At 48.8% G+C, this 16,211-nt stretch overlaps 1 protein-coding gene across 2 annotated transcripts in view; it reads left to right on the top strand.

Annotated features, from left to right (window-relative positions):
- The first annotated feature begins 1,368 nt into the window (after positions 1–1,368).
- SCUBE3 (signal peptide, CUB domain and EGF like domain containing 3) overlaps positions 1,369–16,211 on the top strand; it is a 39,519-nt gene continuing 24,676 nt past the window's right edge. For both annotated transcript variants that reach the window (XM_053603400.1, XM_053603399.1), the window contains exons 1-3: positions 1,369–1,895; positions 14,687–14,809; positions 15,751–15,876. In XM_053603400.1, coding sequence (XP_053459375.1) covers positions 1,811–1,895; positions 14,687–14,809; positions 15,751–15,876 — 334 coding nt within the window. In that variant the 5' untranslated portion in view covers positions 1,369–1,810. The remainder of the gene's footprint in view (positions 1,896–14,686; positions 14,810–15,750; positions 15,877–16,211) is intronic.

Raw genomic sequence — 16,211 nt, 5'->3', positions numbered from 1 at the left:
GGGTTCAGCTCTTCTCCTGGAGGAGGGGGAGAGAGGGTGCTGACCAAGCACTCCTCACCCCAACTGATGTAGGTGGCCAGTGTCAATGGTCTGAGAACCAAGTCATCTTAGAGGAGATTTTGGTCATCACCTCTTCCCCCTGGATAAACTGGAGTCCCAGTGGCCTCTTCCCTGTAGCAAACAGGCAGTGAAGCATGAGAAGCACCTGGGCCCCCCTGTGGTCTCATTTTGACCGCAGCCCCACACTCCAAGAAACCCTCCCCTCTTTTATCTTTTCCTTGCTGTGGAGAGAAGATGCAGACGCGGGAGTAGGTTAGAAGATAGTGTCCATCGTGGGTGGGGAACACTGCTTCTTCTGCACAGGTTGCCTCTATTTTAAAAATTCCTGCTGTCTTACCTCTGCTGCCCCTGAAGTTGAAGGAATGAAGGGCTGAGACCCAGTCAGGACCACCTCTTGAAGCTGAGTACGGGTTTAGAGAAGCATGTTGTACCTGTCTTTGTATTGACACACAGAGGGCGTGTTTCTGTGGGTTAGCTGAACACGAGAGAGTATGAATACATGTCCGTGTCTATACGGGTAGGGTGGTCTAAGATCCCTCACTGCAAGGGGGTTTCTCTTGGAGCTGGCAGTTTTAGCAGGGATACTAAGCAGCCTACTTTCTTCTTAGTCCTCAGTTAACGTGGACTCAGACCTTGAGTCCTAAGGACGAGGATAGGGATGAGGGTGAGCGGGGAAGAGTTGGGAGGGCATCACTTGGCCCGGCAACGGAGCCATTCTATGTTTCAAGGTCCTATGTCCCGCGTGTCGGTGGACGCACCCAAGTGCCCACGTCTACTCCAGCCTCCTGACATCTCGCTCCCCCTTTGTCTCCAGGAGGAGGTATGCGTGCAAACCTGCGCCGCACAGCCTTCCTCGCATGCAAGCGGGAGACGCACCCTCGCTCCCCCACTCTTTCCGCAGGGAGAGAGGACGAGCCGGAGCCCGATGCTGTTTGGTCTGGAGCCGAGCAGGGCTCGCATTGATCCATTGATTGTGAGCGGTCTGCGCCTGACCTCCCTGCTCCCGGGGAAGCCGTCTCCATGGAGACCGAGCCCGCTCCCCCAGCGCCGGATTGTAAATTCCTGCAGGCAGCGGCCCGGCAGCCTGGGGAGGGGGCCACCGCGCCCGGGCGCGCAGGGGGAGCGGCAGCCGCGCCGAGGCTCCATTTAAAAGAAAAAAGGCCACGAAAAAGGAGGTAGTGGAGGAGGAGGGGAGGAGGAAGAAACGAAAAGGAGCGAGGAGAGGAGGAGAAAGAGGAGGAGGAGGAGGAGAAAGGCGAAGAAAAAGAGACGGAGCCTGAGAAACGGAGAAAGAGCGAGAGAGGAAGAAAGAGAGGCAGAAAGGGCGTGTTTCTGGCGCTGCTTTTCCCCTCCCCTTTCTCAGGTCTCTCGCTCCGGCTCTGCGCTCTCTCCGGCTGCAGCTTTCTCCGGGCGAGGCTGGGAATTGGGTGGGATTGCACGAAGCAGCCCCGCCGCCGCCGCCGCTAGCAGAGCCCGGCTTGCAGGGGGCGGAGGTTCTCCTCCGTCAGTAGCGCCGGGCGCCCCTCGCCTGGTCGGGCTCTCCGCCTAGCTCTCCCCGACGTCCAGCTGGGAGGAGCCGGCAGCATCGGGAGCCTCCAGCCCCGGGCGCCGCGGTCTGTGCCCCGCGCCTGCAGCCCCGGGTCGGGCCCCGGTTGGGCGCCCCCTCTCCTCCCCCTCCGGCGCGGGGACCCGGCCGGCTTCCGCCCTCCCCGGGCTGTGAGAGTGGCCCCGGCTGCCCATAGCTCCAGCCATGGGCTCGGGACGCGTGCCCGGGCTCTGCTTGTTCGTCCTGCTGGTCCACGCCCGCGCCGCCCAGCACAGCAAAGCCGCGCAAGGTAAGGAAGGAGGAGCGCGCGGCCGCGGGGCTGCCGAGGCTGCTGGGACTGCGGGGCCCGAGGGCCCGGGCGCGATTTACGCCGGGCAGGGAAGCGTTCTGCTGTCAGGACCCGGCCCTGAGCGCCCCGACTCCCCGGCCGGGGACCCGACCGCCCGGCGCTGCGCTCCGAGGGAAGAGCTGGAGCAGCTGGGGCGGCAGGAATGAGTGAGAAGTTTGGGGGGGGGGGGCGTTTGGCAGAAGTGACCACGCACCTCAGAATCCTGCCGGACTTCATCCATCCCGCCCCACCCCCAGCATCTTCGAACTTATTGTCCTCTAAAGTCTAAAAGAGAATCTTCTCTTAAACTGTGCCAGGAACTTCAGTTGTGGCCTGGAGACACTGAGAGAATGAAAACTTTTCAGCCATGCTATATATTTATTTTTCCCTCTCACCCCCAACCCACATGCCAAGTTAGGCAGAAATTTCGAAGTTGCTGTCTTATCAGTGGAAAAATGTTAAAGAAAAATAGAATATTTTATGGGAAAACCAACTCATCTCTCACTGGTAGGGGGCTGGAGAAGAAAATTTCTGTGACTGGCTCCTGGCATAAATGTTTTGTTTCTGCCTCTTTGGGGGAAAATCTCTTTCGTCTTGCATGGCTTTCATTTCTTATCATAATATTTATTTATTAAGGCCTTGAGTTTCCAATTCCATTTAAATCCAGGTCAGAATTGCATTAAAATAACAAAGTAGAATTCCAGGCTAGGGAACTCTGACAGATCCTTCTAGGAATTAGAGACAAGGAGGCCTCTGGCCTTAGTCCCTGACTCCCAACTTATTGGGTCCCAAGGCTGTGCTAGCAGAAACCAGGCTGGTGTGCCACAGTTCTCTTGGGATAGCCTCCCCTCCCCCCTTGACCTCTTGCTGTACCCCTCTCCCCCAACGTGTCCTCACTGACAAGAGATTTATGTGGACAAAAAGGAAATCTCTTGGCAAGGTTTGTCCAGGAGCATATGATCTTGCCTGTTATCCCAGAGGCTCCTGAAGCCAGCTGGGGTGAGAAGGTGGCTGGGCCAGAAGGAAAATTGAACTTGGGAGTTGGGGAAGCTTGACTGTCTGGCAGTCAGGTCACTGTGTCCTAGAGCCTAAGCACTTGGCTCTTAAGCTGCTCTGTGTACTACTAGATGGGCTCCCATTCTGTTAAAAGGAAGATTCGATATCAGGGCTGCCCTCCTATCCCAAAACACTGCCTCTTCAGCTAACCTCTTCCCCCTCCAACCTGTCCTTTATCAGAACCCAAACACTAGAGACCCTCAGCTGTCAAATATCAGACCCCTCCCCCAAGCCTTTCCAAGGCCAAACTGCCTTTTCTCTAGTCTCCCGGTTCCAGACAACCCACAACCACTGCCACCCCCAGCCTGGGAGCAGCCCCTCTCCTCACTGTGGATTTGCTTGTGTTTTCATAAACAAAGCTGGCTTTTGTAGTGCTTGCTGACTTACTCATAACATGGAATTAGCTAGGGAGTTTAGTCTGAAGGAAGGAACACATTTCATGAAGTAATCTAGAGACAAGATAAGGGCTTCTTTCAAGTTGGAGCCAGTGTCAGTAGTGGCTGGGGGACTGAAGGCAAAAGAAAAAGCAATGCATTCAAGGGGGCTTCAGGGATAGATGGAGACTCCTTTAAGGGACAAGTGCCATCAGCCCATGGTTTAGGGTCTGGAGTGAGAATACCTCCAAGGTACTCCAGGGCTCCCTCTTATTAGACACCCTGCTGGGTACTGGGGGAACTGCTGCCTGAGTGGAGGCCCCTGTCCTCAAGGAACTTACCAGTAGTTTTGTCCCTGCTTATCTCATTCACAGGCCACACTTGCTCTGAGTGGGATGCAGTTAGCTTGGCATCTTCCCTTCTGATCCCTGGGTCTAGCTTGGCATAGAATGAAAGACTCTAATTGACCCTGCTGTTCAGGAAATCTATAAAGCCTGGCCAGAGATTGCCTAACAACAGGTTTGCTGGGTTAGAGCGATTCCTCTGGACTCAAATCTGTAGGCAAATACTGTAGGAAGGATAAGTACTGACCAGGCAGGGCAGCCTTACGGCCTGAACCAAAGGCAGAGTGCTGTGGGAATCAGGGAGGCCTCTTTTGCCCCCAAACATATCTCCTGATTATCACCAATGCTAGAAAGTGTGACTTTCATGCCACATGGTTTTATATGAAGCATTAGCAGATCTTTAAAATATAAATACCTTTGGCAAGAACCTCAACCAAGAAGTTACAATACCTGTGGAGAAATCTGGGTCTCTGTCCCTTTTCACCAGAGATTCCCATGTTTGTGGGGGAGGGGAGGATGTGATCTAAGTATAAAAGTGAGTAGGTGAGTGACAGCACACTTGTGTGTGTGTGTGTGTGTGTGTGTGTTTCATCACACAGGTGACATAGCTGGTGTCTGTTGCAATGGAGTAGCTCAGTGGGAACGCTGATCTTTCCATATCTGTGAGACTGTGTGACTGGGAGGGAGGGATCATGAGGGCACATGGTTTTGAGTGTTTTTCAAGCCTCTGTCTATGTATTTTAAAGTAGACAGACTGGATAACCAAGATAATTGTTAACTTAGAAGCATTAATTTGCTTTGCTTTGTTGGGGGGGTGGGGGAGTGGGAGTTGGGGTAGGGGAGGCAGCAGTGGTTAAAAAGACCTAATCCCTGTACAGGGCTCAGGTTACAGCTGAATGAAAAGGTCTCCTGGCCTTCAGGGGAACTTGTCCCCAGGGCTGGCTGCTGGAGAGCCAGAAGCCTGACCCTTCAGTTTACCTGGTAGTTTTCTCTCATTAGGGATAGAGTTGATAAAGTCAGGCATTTAGAGTTTCCAAGTAACGTCATCCCAGGAGCTGAGAGCATTCATGCAGTGACAAACAGTGTCTCTCTGTCTCAGTGTGTCTCTCCAGGTCTCTGTCTGGGTATATGTGTCTCTCTTTCTTTCCCCCACCCCTCTCTTCCTCTTTAATGTGGCTGTTTCCTCTCCTCCCGCTTCCTTCGGCTCCTGTGGCCAACTCTTACAGTGAGGGGACTGTTCCTTCTAGCCCCTCCCTCCAAAATATGAAATGAAAACCATAACCGTGTCAGCAGGCAAAGGTGTCCTCGTAGGCAGCTGGTTACTGCATGTGCCCCATCCAGGCCACACTGGAAGGAGGCAGAGTCCCCACTCTTGAAGCCTGATCTTCCCTCTAAGCCTACCCCCTGCCCCATTATTCCTGAAGTCACTTCCCTCTAAGCCTATCTCCCATTTTTCCAGAAGGGTAGAGAAGGGGGTAGACTGCTTAGAAATTGCTCAGGAATTCTTTTGACCTCTCTTCTCTCTGTGACTCCACGACATGGTGGGTGGTGGATGCTAGGACAGGGAAAGCACAGAAACTTTTCTCTGTTTTCCACCTCTACTTCCCATCTCCTTGAGTCTGCAGAGTGGAATGAGAGAGGACTAGAAGACTGTAAGGCCAGAGTTACCTGTAGGCTGAGAAAGAAAAAGTCATCAGCAGCTCTCAAATGAGATTGTTTTCTTAAACCTTCAGGAATCTGAGAGCATGAGAACCGGTTTGTGATGTGAGCAGCTGGGACCTGTTGTAAAAGGAACCAGTCCTCTGTGTGAGTTTGAGAATGTGAGGTGTGCATCCACTGAAGTGTGAGCATGCGTGTGCATGACTTGGGGTGTGTGTGTGTGTGTGTTTATGTGTGTAGTGGTCCTGTGAGATGAAGGAGGAGGTGGGGCAGTGTGCATTTTGTTTTTGTTTTTTTGAGACAGTCTCAAGCTATCACCCTGGGTAGAGTGTTGTGGCATCACAGCTCACAGCAACCTCAAATTCTTGGGCTTAATTGGCAATTCTCTTGCCTCAGCCTCCCAAGTAGCTGGGACTACAGGCACTTGCCACAACACTCAACTATTTTTATTGTTGTTGCAGTTGTCATTGTTGTTTAGCAGGCCCAGGTTGGGTTCAAACACGCCAACCTCAGTGTCTGTGGCTGGTGCCCTACCGACTGAGCTACCCGGGCCGCCCTGCATTTTATTTTAGTTGGAGAAGTAAAGAATTAGAATGGCTGGATCTACTACCTTGAATTGAGAGTAGGGGAATGGGACAGATGTCTTCAGACCCTCTTGAGAAGATGGAAGTGGAAGAGCTTGCTGCCTGAACCCACCCAGCTGCCCCTGGTCTGGTCCCCACATGTCAGGGTGTGGGCCTCCTTTGACGTCCCATACCCTTAGCACATGACCACTTATAAGAAAGAGTCCCTGTCAAGGATGGAAACTGCGGAGCTGCTCTGAGGTTGGCAGTGCCCACAAGAGGCCCAGACCTGGGGACAGCTTCTTCAGGCTCAGTTAGAAGACAGGAGTCTGGAAATAGAAGGACTATTGGGCCTTGTGGGGAGAAGTGAAACAACAGCCAACCCAGTGATGTTTGGGGGGGTAGAGAAGCTACTTACCTGGGCTGAGAGGGGATAGAGACTCCCCCTCACCCACTGGCCCCTCTTACCACCATACTGCCTCCCCCATGCCTACATACTGCTAGCCTCAAGTGGCACTGGGGGCTGGGTTTAGACAAATGCAGAGCCTCAGGATTCAGGCTTTGAGGAAATCGTTGACACTTTCCTCCTCACTTGTAAAAATCAGTAGGGCCCCTTGCAGCTCTGAGATTCTGCACATCTCATCAAAGTCCTTCCTGCTGGGGCAGAAGATGCTGTCTGCAGTCTGGCCTTCCCAGGTTACTCACCTAAATCTTAAGCCTCTCCTCTTTGGCCTCTACTTCTGCCTACCTTTTTTCCCCCACCCCAGTGTCCTGGAGCCCCAAGTACCTAATTGTTCTCATTGTGTCCTTAAGTGCATAATTTACCCCTATATACAGTCCCTGAAGAAAACATGTATGTTTCCATGTATGTGTATCCAACAAAGTTGGGAAGTGGACTGAAATGTCCAGGCTGTGGAAACTGAATATTCCTAGGGGCCCCAGGGCCCCAGTTTTTGGTCCTACTCCATACATTTCCAGTTTCAAGACTAGCGCTTGGTATTCTGCCCCAGCCTAGATAGCTCCCCTCTTCAGATATAGGCACTGCTTGTAGTTGCTATTGGATGCCATGATTTTGCTGCATGGACAGGATGATGACCCCCTAAGTAGGGTGCTATGGCCCTGACTCTTACCTATGGTTTTTCCTGTGGCTGTAACCATAGTCCTAGAGAGGTATGGGGTTTGGATTTCAGGGCCCCATGCTGGAGGTTCTCCAGGTCTGGCTACTGCCAGTGACAAGTTGAGGAAAGACCTGGGCAGGAGCTGCTAGGCTGGAGGGAAGATCCAGGATAGGGAAACAAATCTAAGGAACCTCTGGATGAGAGTAGAATATCAGGATATGTGGGCATCAGAGGGGAGGGCTGGGAGAACGGGGGCCCTTGGAGGGTAGACCCTGGGGAGCAGATTTACAGAGAGGACGTTTTTACAAGTTTCCAATTATATTTATTTGGAGTTTTCCTCTGGCGGTTTGAAGCTGTTAACAGCAGGAACCTGTATCCCTGGTGTTTGTTTTTGTTTCTAACCAGCTGCTTGGCCCCAGCATAGTGAATCCAAGGGCAGGCGACACCTGCCCACTGCCGCACCACCCACCCCTTCCTTACTGCAGCTGTGTCTGCTCCTCCCTGCCCACTACCCAGTCAGTCCTGCTGTCTTCTGCTGCCCCAAGCCCAAAGCTCAGAGCATCTGCATGCCTTCTCATTTTCTGACAGGATCATCCAAATTTTAGTTGCATTCCTCCATGGCTTTGTGTTGCATACTTGCTTTATACTGACCTAACTGCTGAGCTAGGGTTGGGGGAAGCACAGCAGTAACAAAGGCTTGGATCCCTCCTGGGAGTGTTGAGAGAAGACGGTGGGTATTAAAAGAGAGCACTGGACTGGGAGTCAGAAGACCTAGATCCTGGCTCTACATGAGCTATCTGCTCTTTCCTGAAAGACCCTCTCTGGGCTTTAGTTTCTTCGTCTGTTTAATGAGACAGGACCATCTGAAGACCGACCATATGAAAATCTGACACCATCGTTGTTAGTTTTTTCAATGAACTTGGAGAGATAAGACTAATAATCATGAAACCAGAACCTACCTTTGCCAACTGCCCACCTACCTGCCCTCTCCAGGTTCTGTTCTCTCCCCACCTCACTACCTTTCCTTTACCCATCCTCTAGAACAGGCGTCCTCAAACTGCGACCCGCGGGTCACATGAAGAGGTGTGAATTGTATTTGTTCCCGTTTTGTTTTTTACTTCAAAATAAGATATGTGCAGTGTGCATAGGAATTTGTTCACAGTTTTTTGTTTTAAACTGTAGTCCGGCCCTCCAACGGTCTGAGGGACAGTGAATTGGCCCCCTGTTTAAAAAGTTTGAGGACGCCTGCTCTAGAAGCTTTGACTTAGTTTTGTTGGCTTTGTCCACACTGAAAGAAAGTTTTTGTCCTTTTAGGGCTACATTCAAATGAGCAAGGAGATAGATTAGGGGTAAGACAGGACATCAAAGGGAAACTCATCAGGGGTCCCAGTAGGTGATAAGGTTCAGTCCCTTCCCCTTGGAATCACCAAGCACTAGCAGCTTTTAGTGGCTGTTCAGTGGAGCAAGTTAAACTCCTGTGAGAGGAAAGAGTACTTTTTTATTTATATTTTTTTTTTAGGAAGAAAGTACTCTGTCTCCTCCTTGAAGTCAAGAGGTGGACATTTGTGTGGTTTCCTGGACTCTCTCTAGGCCTTCGTCACCTCTTGCTGAAGAACTGTCCAGATTGAGGATGGGTCCATGCTCCAGCTGAGGTCACAGCCTACACCAGTCCCAAATTGGGAAGACAACCTGGGCTGCCAGAACTGGGAAGCCAGGCTCTGCCAGTTTCCCTAGTTGCCATTTTGATCTAACAGTATAGCAGATGTACACAGATGTGGGTACATGTACACATGCTACAGGTTAGGATGTCATGGCCCAAACTTGGGCTGGTTCTATTTTGGATGTTACTTAGATGTGGGTGGCAACACAGAGGTAAAAATGGGTGAACCAATCAGGTGCCCATTATCAGGTATGTGTTAGCACTGAGGCTGAGAAACATCTATCTGAGGGGGATGGTCTGCAGAGATGCCTGTAGCAGTCCAGATGACACCTGAAGAGCCCCAAGGTCCTACAACTCATTGATTTCAGTCTTTTCTGGCCCCAGCACTCATCAAACAGATGCCTATAAGTGAGTACTACCCTCATTTGAGTTTCCTGTCTCCCTCCTCCTAAGACTAAACTTCCTGGGACTTCCCTTCACCAAGAACAGTTGAGGGGTCACCGGAGAGTAAAGAGTCTAGCTTTTTCTTTGAGGTGACACAGAGTAAAGGGATGCTGCAGATATGGACTTCATCCACTCACCACCAACTCATCCTTCTCTTTATCCACTTGCCCATCTGTTTAACAAATATTTACTAAGTGCCTTCAATGTATAATTACTCTGTCTTGTTCACTGCTGAATCCCTAGCACCTAGCACAGTGCTCAAAATCTGTTGAATAAGTGACTGAATATGCTCAACTCCACTGCCACATGGGTTTCAAAGATTCAGAAGCCATGGCCTCAAAGAGCTTGCAGCTTCATCAGGAAGATAATATGAACTGAAAGTTAAATAATAGTACATGGTAGCATATAAGAGACATCACAAGCCTACGATTGGTCCGTCAGCTGACCAGAGAACCTGCCAGAAAAGCCTTAGGAGTTAAGAGAAAGAATAGATCAGAGAAGGCTAGAACAGTCACAGGTAGCTTCTCAGCAGTCGCACTTGAACTGGGTCTTTAGTGATGGGTGAGACTGGAAGATATTTAAGGGGAGGAAAGTAGAGGAGTAAGGTACACACAACATACGTCCCAGCCTAGCCTGATTGGGCAAGAAGAATATCACAGCCATGTAGGCAGGAGCATTAGGGCACCAAGCAGGCTATTTCTGACTTCCTCATTAGGTCCCCAAATCTGCCCACAACTACCTCCACTCCTGTGAGTGGTAAGATAACTACTGTAGTAATGAAAAAGTGAGATTGAGTCTATGTAAGGGTATCTGTCTGTCTGTGGCCTGCATCCTTGCTTATTTCCATGTGTTGTTCCTTTGCTGGGCCTGGGGAAACTTGTAAAGTAGATGAAGTGTTTCCTTAGGGGTCCTGCTGTTTCCCTTTTGGAGTATACTTGCCCATCCTCCAAAATGAACCTTAGGACCACCTATCTCCTAATAATCTACCCTTTCTGGACTGCCCTCTGACTCTTACATCCTCCACACCTTCCCCCTTCCAGCCTACATTTAGCAGAGTTTATGGAGTGCTACATTAGGCACTGTAGCAAATTCAGAAGAAATGTCAGATGGTCCTGGGAAAAGCTGCTGCAGTTAGAGACCCGTGCCTTTGTGCCAGGAGAGGGTAAGACAGGGCGGTCTCTGTGGCTGTGGTATCTCTGCAGCTACCACTCTCCCTAGTTCAATTTGTGCCTGGGGTGGAGATGGGGTTGCCACAGCCTTCCCAAAGGATTGTGGAGCCTCTGGGTTTCCAACTGGTCTCTAGCACACTTCACCCCCTACATTCAGGCAGTTCCCAGCACAGGTAGAGGTGGCAAGGTCTCCCCCAAATCCTCCACACCATCGCATGCTCCCCTGGTGCTGCATTTCCCCACATCAAGCCTGAAATGGGTCTTTGATGATATGGAGGGGGAATGGAGGTCCAAAAGGATACAGGGAGAAAGTTGGAGAGAAGGAATAATACTAGCAAACCTTTATTGAGCAGTTACTATATGCCAACATTAGGGTGCTAAGTACTTGGTAAGAATTAACTCATTTGACACTCATGGCAACCCCATGGGGAGGTGCTATGATTAATATTATTCCCATTTACAGAGGAGGGAATAGATAAGTTCAGAAGCTGGCCGGGACCACACAGACACAGGTAGAACTGGCATTTGAACTGGCACAGTGTCACTTCAGAACTCCTAACTACTCTTGTATGTCTCTCCTCCTACTTATATTGGGCACATACTTTATTTGGATTACCTGAGTTAGGAAAAGGAAACAGCAGTCCCAGCCTCATCGTGGAATCTAGATCAGATGGTCTAAATGTCACCTGGACATTTACTTTTTTTTTTTTAAAGGTCCACAGGGAATTCTAGTGTGCCATTAGGGCTGAGATCCACTAATCTAAACTGATCCACCCCAACAGCATCAAAAGGTTTACCAGATAGTGAACAGCTGCACCCTGGAGAGAACAAGCCAAGATGAGACTGTGTCTTAGAGACTAGTGTAGAAGGGATCCCTGCAAAGATAGGTGGGTGGGCAGGCAAGGTGAGAGGAGCCTATTCATTCATGGAAGAATGAACTGGCAAAACGAGGAGATGCCAGATATAATTTGCCCTCTTCCTAGATGCCTGTTCTGCTTTGAAAGATTCCAAGCAAATGTTGAAGGGTCCCTTCCTCAGCAAGTGCTCAGCCATGCGAGGAAAGCTTAACATACTACATGAGATAGTTTTGAAGTATTAGCAAACCAATTTAGCAATCTATACATGAACTGAGACAAACTGAGACCCCTCAGACTAGCAACAAGGCTGACCAGGAAGAGCCTTTGGGAAGACAGTTTTGAGCCAGATTTGGAAGGCTGAACATAATGCGGCTTGAAGAGAAAAGAGAGAAATGCATCTGCCATGCAAAGAATGAGATGTGAGCAGAGGCACGGTAAAGAGAAGAAGGGTTAGGCATGGCAGAGGGAATAGGTCCAGAGTAGAGACTTCTCTGGAGAGGGATAAGCATGGTGAGCAGGGAGATGAGAGCAGGGATAGGATGGTGGGGAAAGCCCAGCTGCAGGAGGGGTCTAAAGGTTCTGCCAGGAGGCCTGACTCTGCTGTGATCAGCATACTGATCTGGTGAGCACTGAATGGGAGGCAAAGGGAGGAAATGGGAGCTCAGATTGCCTGATTCAGGCCCTTATGAAGCACCTGCCAATTCAGAGACAAGCACCTCTGAAACAGCCCCAGAGGAGGATCTTCCAAACAAGTCTCCAGATTGCCAGGACCAGGGAGTATCCCTTATTTACAATAATAAGCACAGAGCAGTGCTGTGCAATAGAAGTTTCTGTGATATAGAAATGTTCCATATCTGTGCTTTCCACTATGGTTGCCACTAGCCACATGTGACTTTTGTTTGTTGTTGGGACAGTCTCACTCTGTCACCCTAGGTAGAGTGCTGTGGCTTCATAGCTCAAAGCAACCTCAAACTCTTGGACTGAAGCAATCCCTTTGCCTCAGCCTCTTGAGTAGCTGGGATTACAGGTGCCCAAAATGACACCCAGCTATTTTTAGTAGAGATGGGGGTATTGCTCTTGCTCAGGTTGGGCCAGATGTGACCATTAAGCATGTGGCTAGTGCAGTTGAGGAAGTGAACTTTAAATTAATTTAAGTAGTCGCATGTGGCTAGTGGCTACCACAGTAGACAGCGTTGTCCTAGAGCATCTGGACAACTCAAGCTTCCTGTACTGGGAACCTACTCTTTACTAGATACTTTATTAGGCACTTTACACAAATTATCTCATTAACTGTTCATAGCCTCTCATGAGGGGGTATTATCAGCTCCATTTTAAAGAGGAGAAGATAAAGAATAAGAAAAGCCTTCCCGAAGAGTGGTAGAGCTAGATTTGGATCTGGGACTGATTGGTTCCGGTGCTTATCGATCTTCCTTTTATAGCACATTTCTTTGTATCATTTTTCTTCGTCAATTTGACAGACTGATGGTTCGTGCAGCTTCTTGCCATCTGTGAGGTCCCTCTTGCCCATGCCTGTGAACTAGTTTTCTGTGCCCTCTCTTCATTCTTTTCACTTTGGGATAACTTCCCAGGATGCGGTAGCTGGGGGACACCATCACTGTACAGTCTGAGCAAGGTGGAAAGTAAGTGTGGACAGAGGCTCCCAGCACCTGGAATCACTGGGCATGGTGGCTGTTTGCATTGAGCAGAAGAGAGTTGAAGCACACAGTTCAGAGCTGAATGGAAGCTCACAAGATTTGAGGTGGAGTATTTGGGGACACTCTTCCCAATTTCAGTTCTCTTTTAGCCCCAGGAAGCTTCAGACCTGCTCCCTAAATTCTTGAAGGATAAGAGCAGAGAACAGATAACCATTTCAAGGTAGGACTCAGGGGTATCTATAAATTGGAGAGATTACCAGTCCACTCAACCATTTATTCAGTAAAAATATATCAAGCACCATAAGGATTTAGACTCAATAAGACTATAAGGCCCAAGAATCCACATTGTAACAAAACCCATACAACTCTCCAGCCTACTTGGGGTTGAGACCACACTTGGAAGTAAGACTATCTTGGTTTCAAATTTCATCTCTTTTACTTGCAGGTTGCTGCAATACAATGGCCAGGTCCCAGCCTGGGGTTGCCGAATCTCCAGAATCTCCATGGGTGGGGCTCAGGCATCTCTTCACCGGGTTGATACTGATGTGCTGACATGAGGACCCTGTTCCCTCATCTCTAATGCCTTCATGGCATATACCACAGCCCATTTCATGTTCCTTGTCTCTCTTCTTGGCTAAGCTATGTCACCTTTGAGCCTCCATAGTCCTTAGCATAGTGCCTTTCACAAATACACTCAATAAAGCATATTCAATGGAATGAAACATTTTCCTCTATTTCAGTTCAGCTTTCTGGGCAGAATCTTTTGCCCCCACCCTCTTTTTTTCTGTGTCCTTTTTTAAACCATCCTCATTTGTGCTAGATCTTGATTGGCCTCTTCCTTTAGTATGGCTCTGTGTGCCACACCATTGTTAAGTGAGGGCCAGGAGAGAGTGGAGCACATGGGACTGGAGCATGATAGGCTGCTATTGCCAGGCTTTAGGTAGCTGGTGCCAGCCCCTGCACATACCTGGTCCCTCCTCAGTACAGGGGCTGAGGAAAATCACTTGGGATGGAACTTTTTTCCTCAAAAGTTTCTTGGTACAGTGGTGGGCAAACAGAAGCAAACCTCATCTCATGCAGAATCATGAGACAGATGAGGATCCATTAGATGCCAGGTCCCCCTTTCTTCCGTCTTTAACTACCTTTGGCCACTGTGCCTATGCTTTTTCCCTTCTCCCTCCCTCTAAGCCTATTCCTAAGAAAAGCAAACCAATTCACAATAGGTTGATTATTTTAAATCAAGTGTGCTCCTCAGTCCAAGGGTTTTTTGTTTGTTTGTTTTTAAATCAAAGAGGAGTGTTTCAAATGATGGAGTCATTATAGCTGTCATTATAGATTACGTATTTTTGAGGGGGCTGAGAGTTCTTTCTCAATTTCTGAAATCACAAGAGTTGGGCTGGTGGCTCACACCTGTAATCCTAGCACTCCGGGAGGCTGAGGCAGGTGGATTGCCCCGAGCTCACAGTTTCGAGACCAGCCTGAGTAAGAGCGAGACTCCATCTCTAAAAATAGCCGGGCATTGTGGTGGGCACCTGTTGTCTCAGCTATTTGGGAGGCTGAGGCAAGACAGTCACTTGAGCCCAAGAGTTTGAGGTTGCTGTGAGCTATGAGTCCATGGCATTCTATCAAGGGCAACAAATTGAGACTCTGTCTCAAAAAAAAAAAAAATTGCAAAAGTGTCCCCTCTGAAATCAGAAGGGTGTAGGAGAGCACCTGTTTCTGGAGGAGTTGATGCCTTTGTTTTAAATCCCTCTTTGTTTTAAAGAGGGATTTCACCCTTGGGAATCCACCTTCAAGGTACCCCTTGAGAGGTGCTGACAGAGATTCTCATGTGGCCCCTTTGCCCCTGCCAGATGTGGACGAGTGTGTGGAGGGCACTGACAACTGCCACATCGATGCTATCTGCCAGAACACCCCAAGGTCATACAAGTGCATCTGCAAGTCTGGCTACACCGGGGATGGCAAACACTGCAAAGGTGAGGTTAGGAGGAGGCCTAGAGAAGGGGAAGCTAGTGCCAATGCCCTCAGTCTGTGCATGAGACTATGTATCACATCAAGACTAGAAATGCCTGCTGGCCAAGGGCAGGTAACTGCAGCTTCCTACAGAGGGCACCATTTTCTAATTTGCACAAAGGCTCCATGCAGTTTAACTGAGGCCCTGATGAGGATAGTTCACAGCCCAGAAGCAGCTGGGTGGAAGCATCAGCATCATGGAACTAAGGCGTAAGGTTTCCTAGTGTTGGAACCTCCATCTTTAGACACTCACACAATCTCTCAGAAAAGATGGAAATAGTGTGCCCCATGGGAAATTCATACCATAAATGAACACATCTTGCCCTCATAATTAAGGTAATGTAAATTAAAGTAGCCTTAAGATATTATTTTACATTTATACACTTCAGTATTGGTAAGACTTAAGTAAACAAGGTATACTCACTAGTTCCTGGTAGCACCATAAATTGAAGAGTAATTTTGTAATATCTAGCAGGAATCTTTAAACATACTTATACCCATTGACTCAAGAATTTTCCTCTTGGGGACTTATACAAAGATAATTCAAAGAAACAAAATAATATGTAGGTGAAGTTGTTCTTTGATGCATTATTTATGATAGTAAAATAAACAAATCTGTGCCTAATATTAGAGAAAAACTTATGAGAATAGAGAAATAAGTTATGATATTCTGCAACCATGTATAGTGGTGATTAGAAAGACCAGATAGAGACATGTGAAAAATGTTTATGATTTAGGTTTAGATAAAATTAGCAAAGCACAAATGATTTGTAACTCTTGAGTGTAACTATGCACACACACTTGTGCCCTCCTATTTTTTTATAAAGCAACCAGAAGGCAGAACCCAGGGTGGTCAGTGGGTTCACAGGTAGGTTCAGCAGTAATGGTTTCTCTTTGTCCACAGATGTGGATGAGTGTGAGCGAGAGGATAATGCAGGTTGTGTGCATGACTGTGTCAACATCCCTGGCAATTACAGATGTACCTGCTATGATGGATTCCACCTGGCACATGATGGACACAACTGTCTAGGTGAGCAATTGAGAAGGGATTTGGTGGGGAAATATCTTAAAGGGAAGGAGGTCTTTTCAGCATTTATTTCCCAGTCAAGGAAGGTAAAGTGTGGTGGCACCAGTAGTTCAGTGGGTGGGACGCCGGCCACATACACTGAGGGCGGCAGGTTCAAACCTGGCCCAGGCCAGCTAAAACAACAATGACAACTGCAACAAAAAAGTTAGCCAGGTGTTGTGGTGGGTGTATGTAGTTCCAGCTACTTGGGAGGTGGAGGCAAGAGAATTGCTTAAGTCCAAGAGTTTGAGGTTGCTGTGAGCTGTGACACCACAGCACTGCAGCCAGGGTGAAATAGT

Source organism: Nycticebus coucang, chromosome 9, assembly GCF_027406575.1.
Source record: "Nycticebus coucang isolate mNycCou1 chromosome 9, mNycCou1.pri, whole genome shotgun sequence".
In the NCBI taxonomy this organism is placed as follows: Eukaryota; Metazoa; Chordata; class Mammalia; order Primates; family Lorisidae; genus Nycticebus; species Nycticebus coucang.
This window is presented reverse-complemented; position numbering and strand designations above follow the sequence as displayed.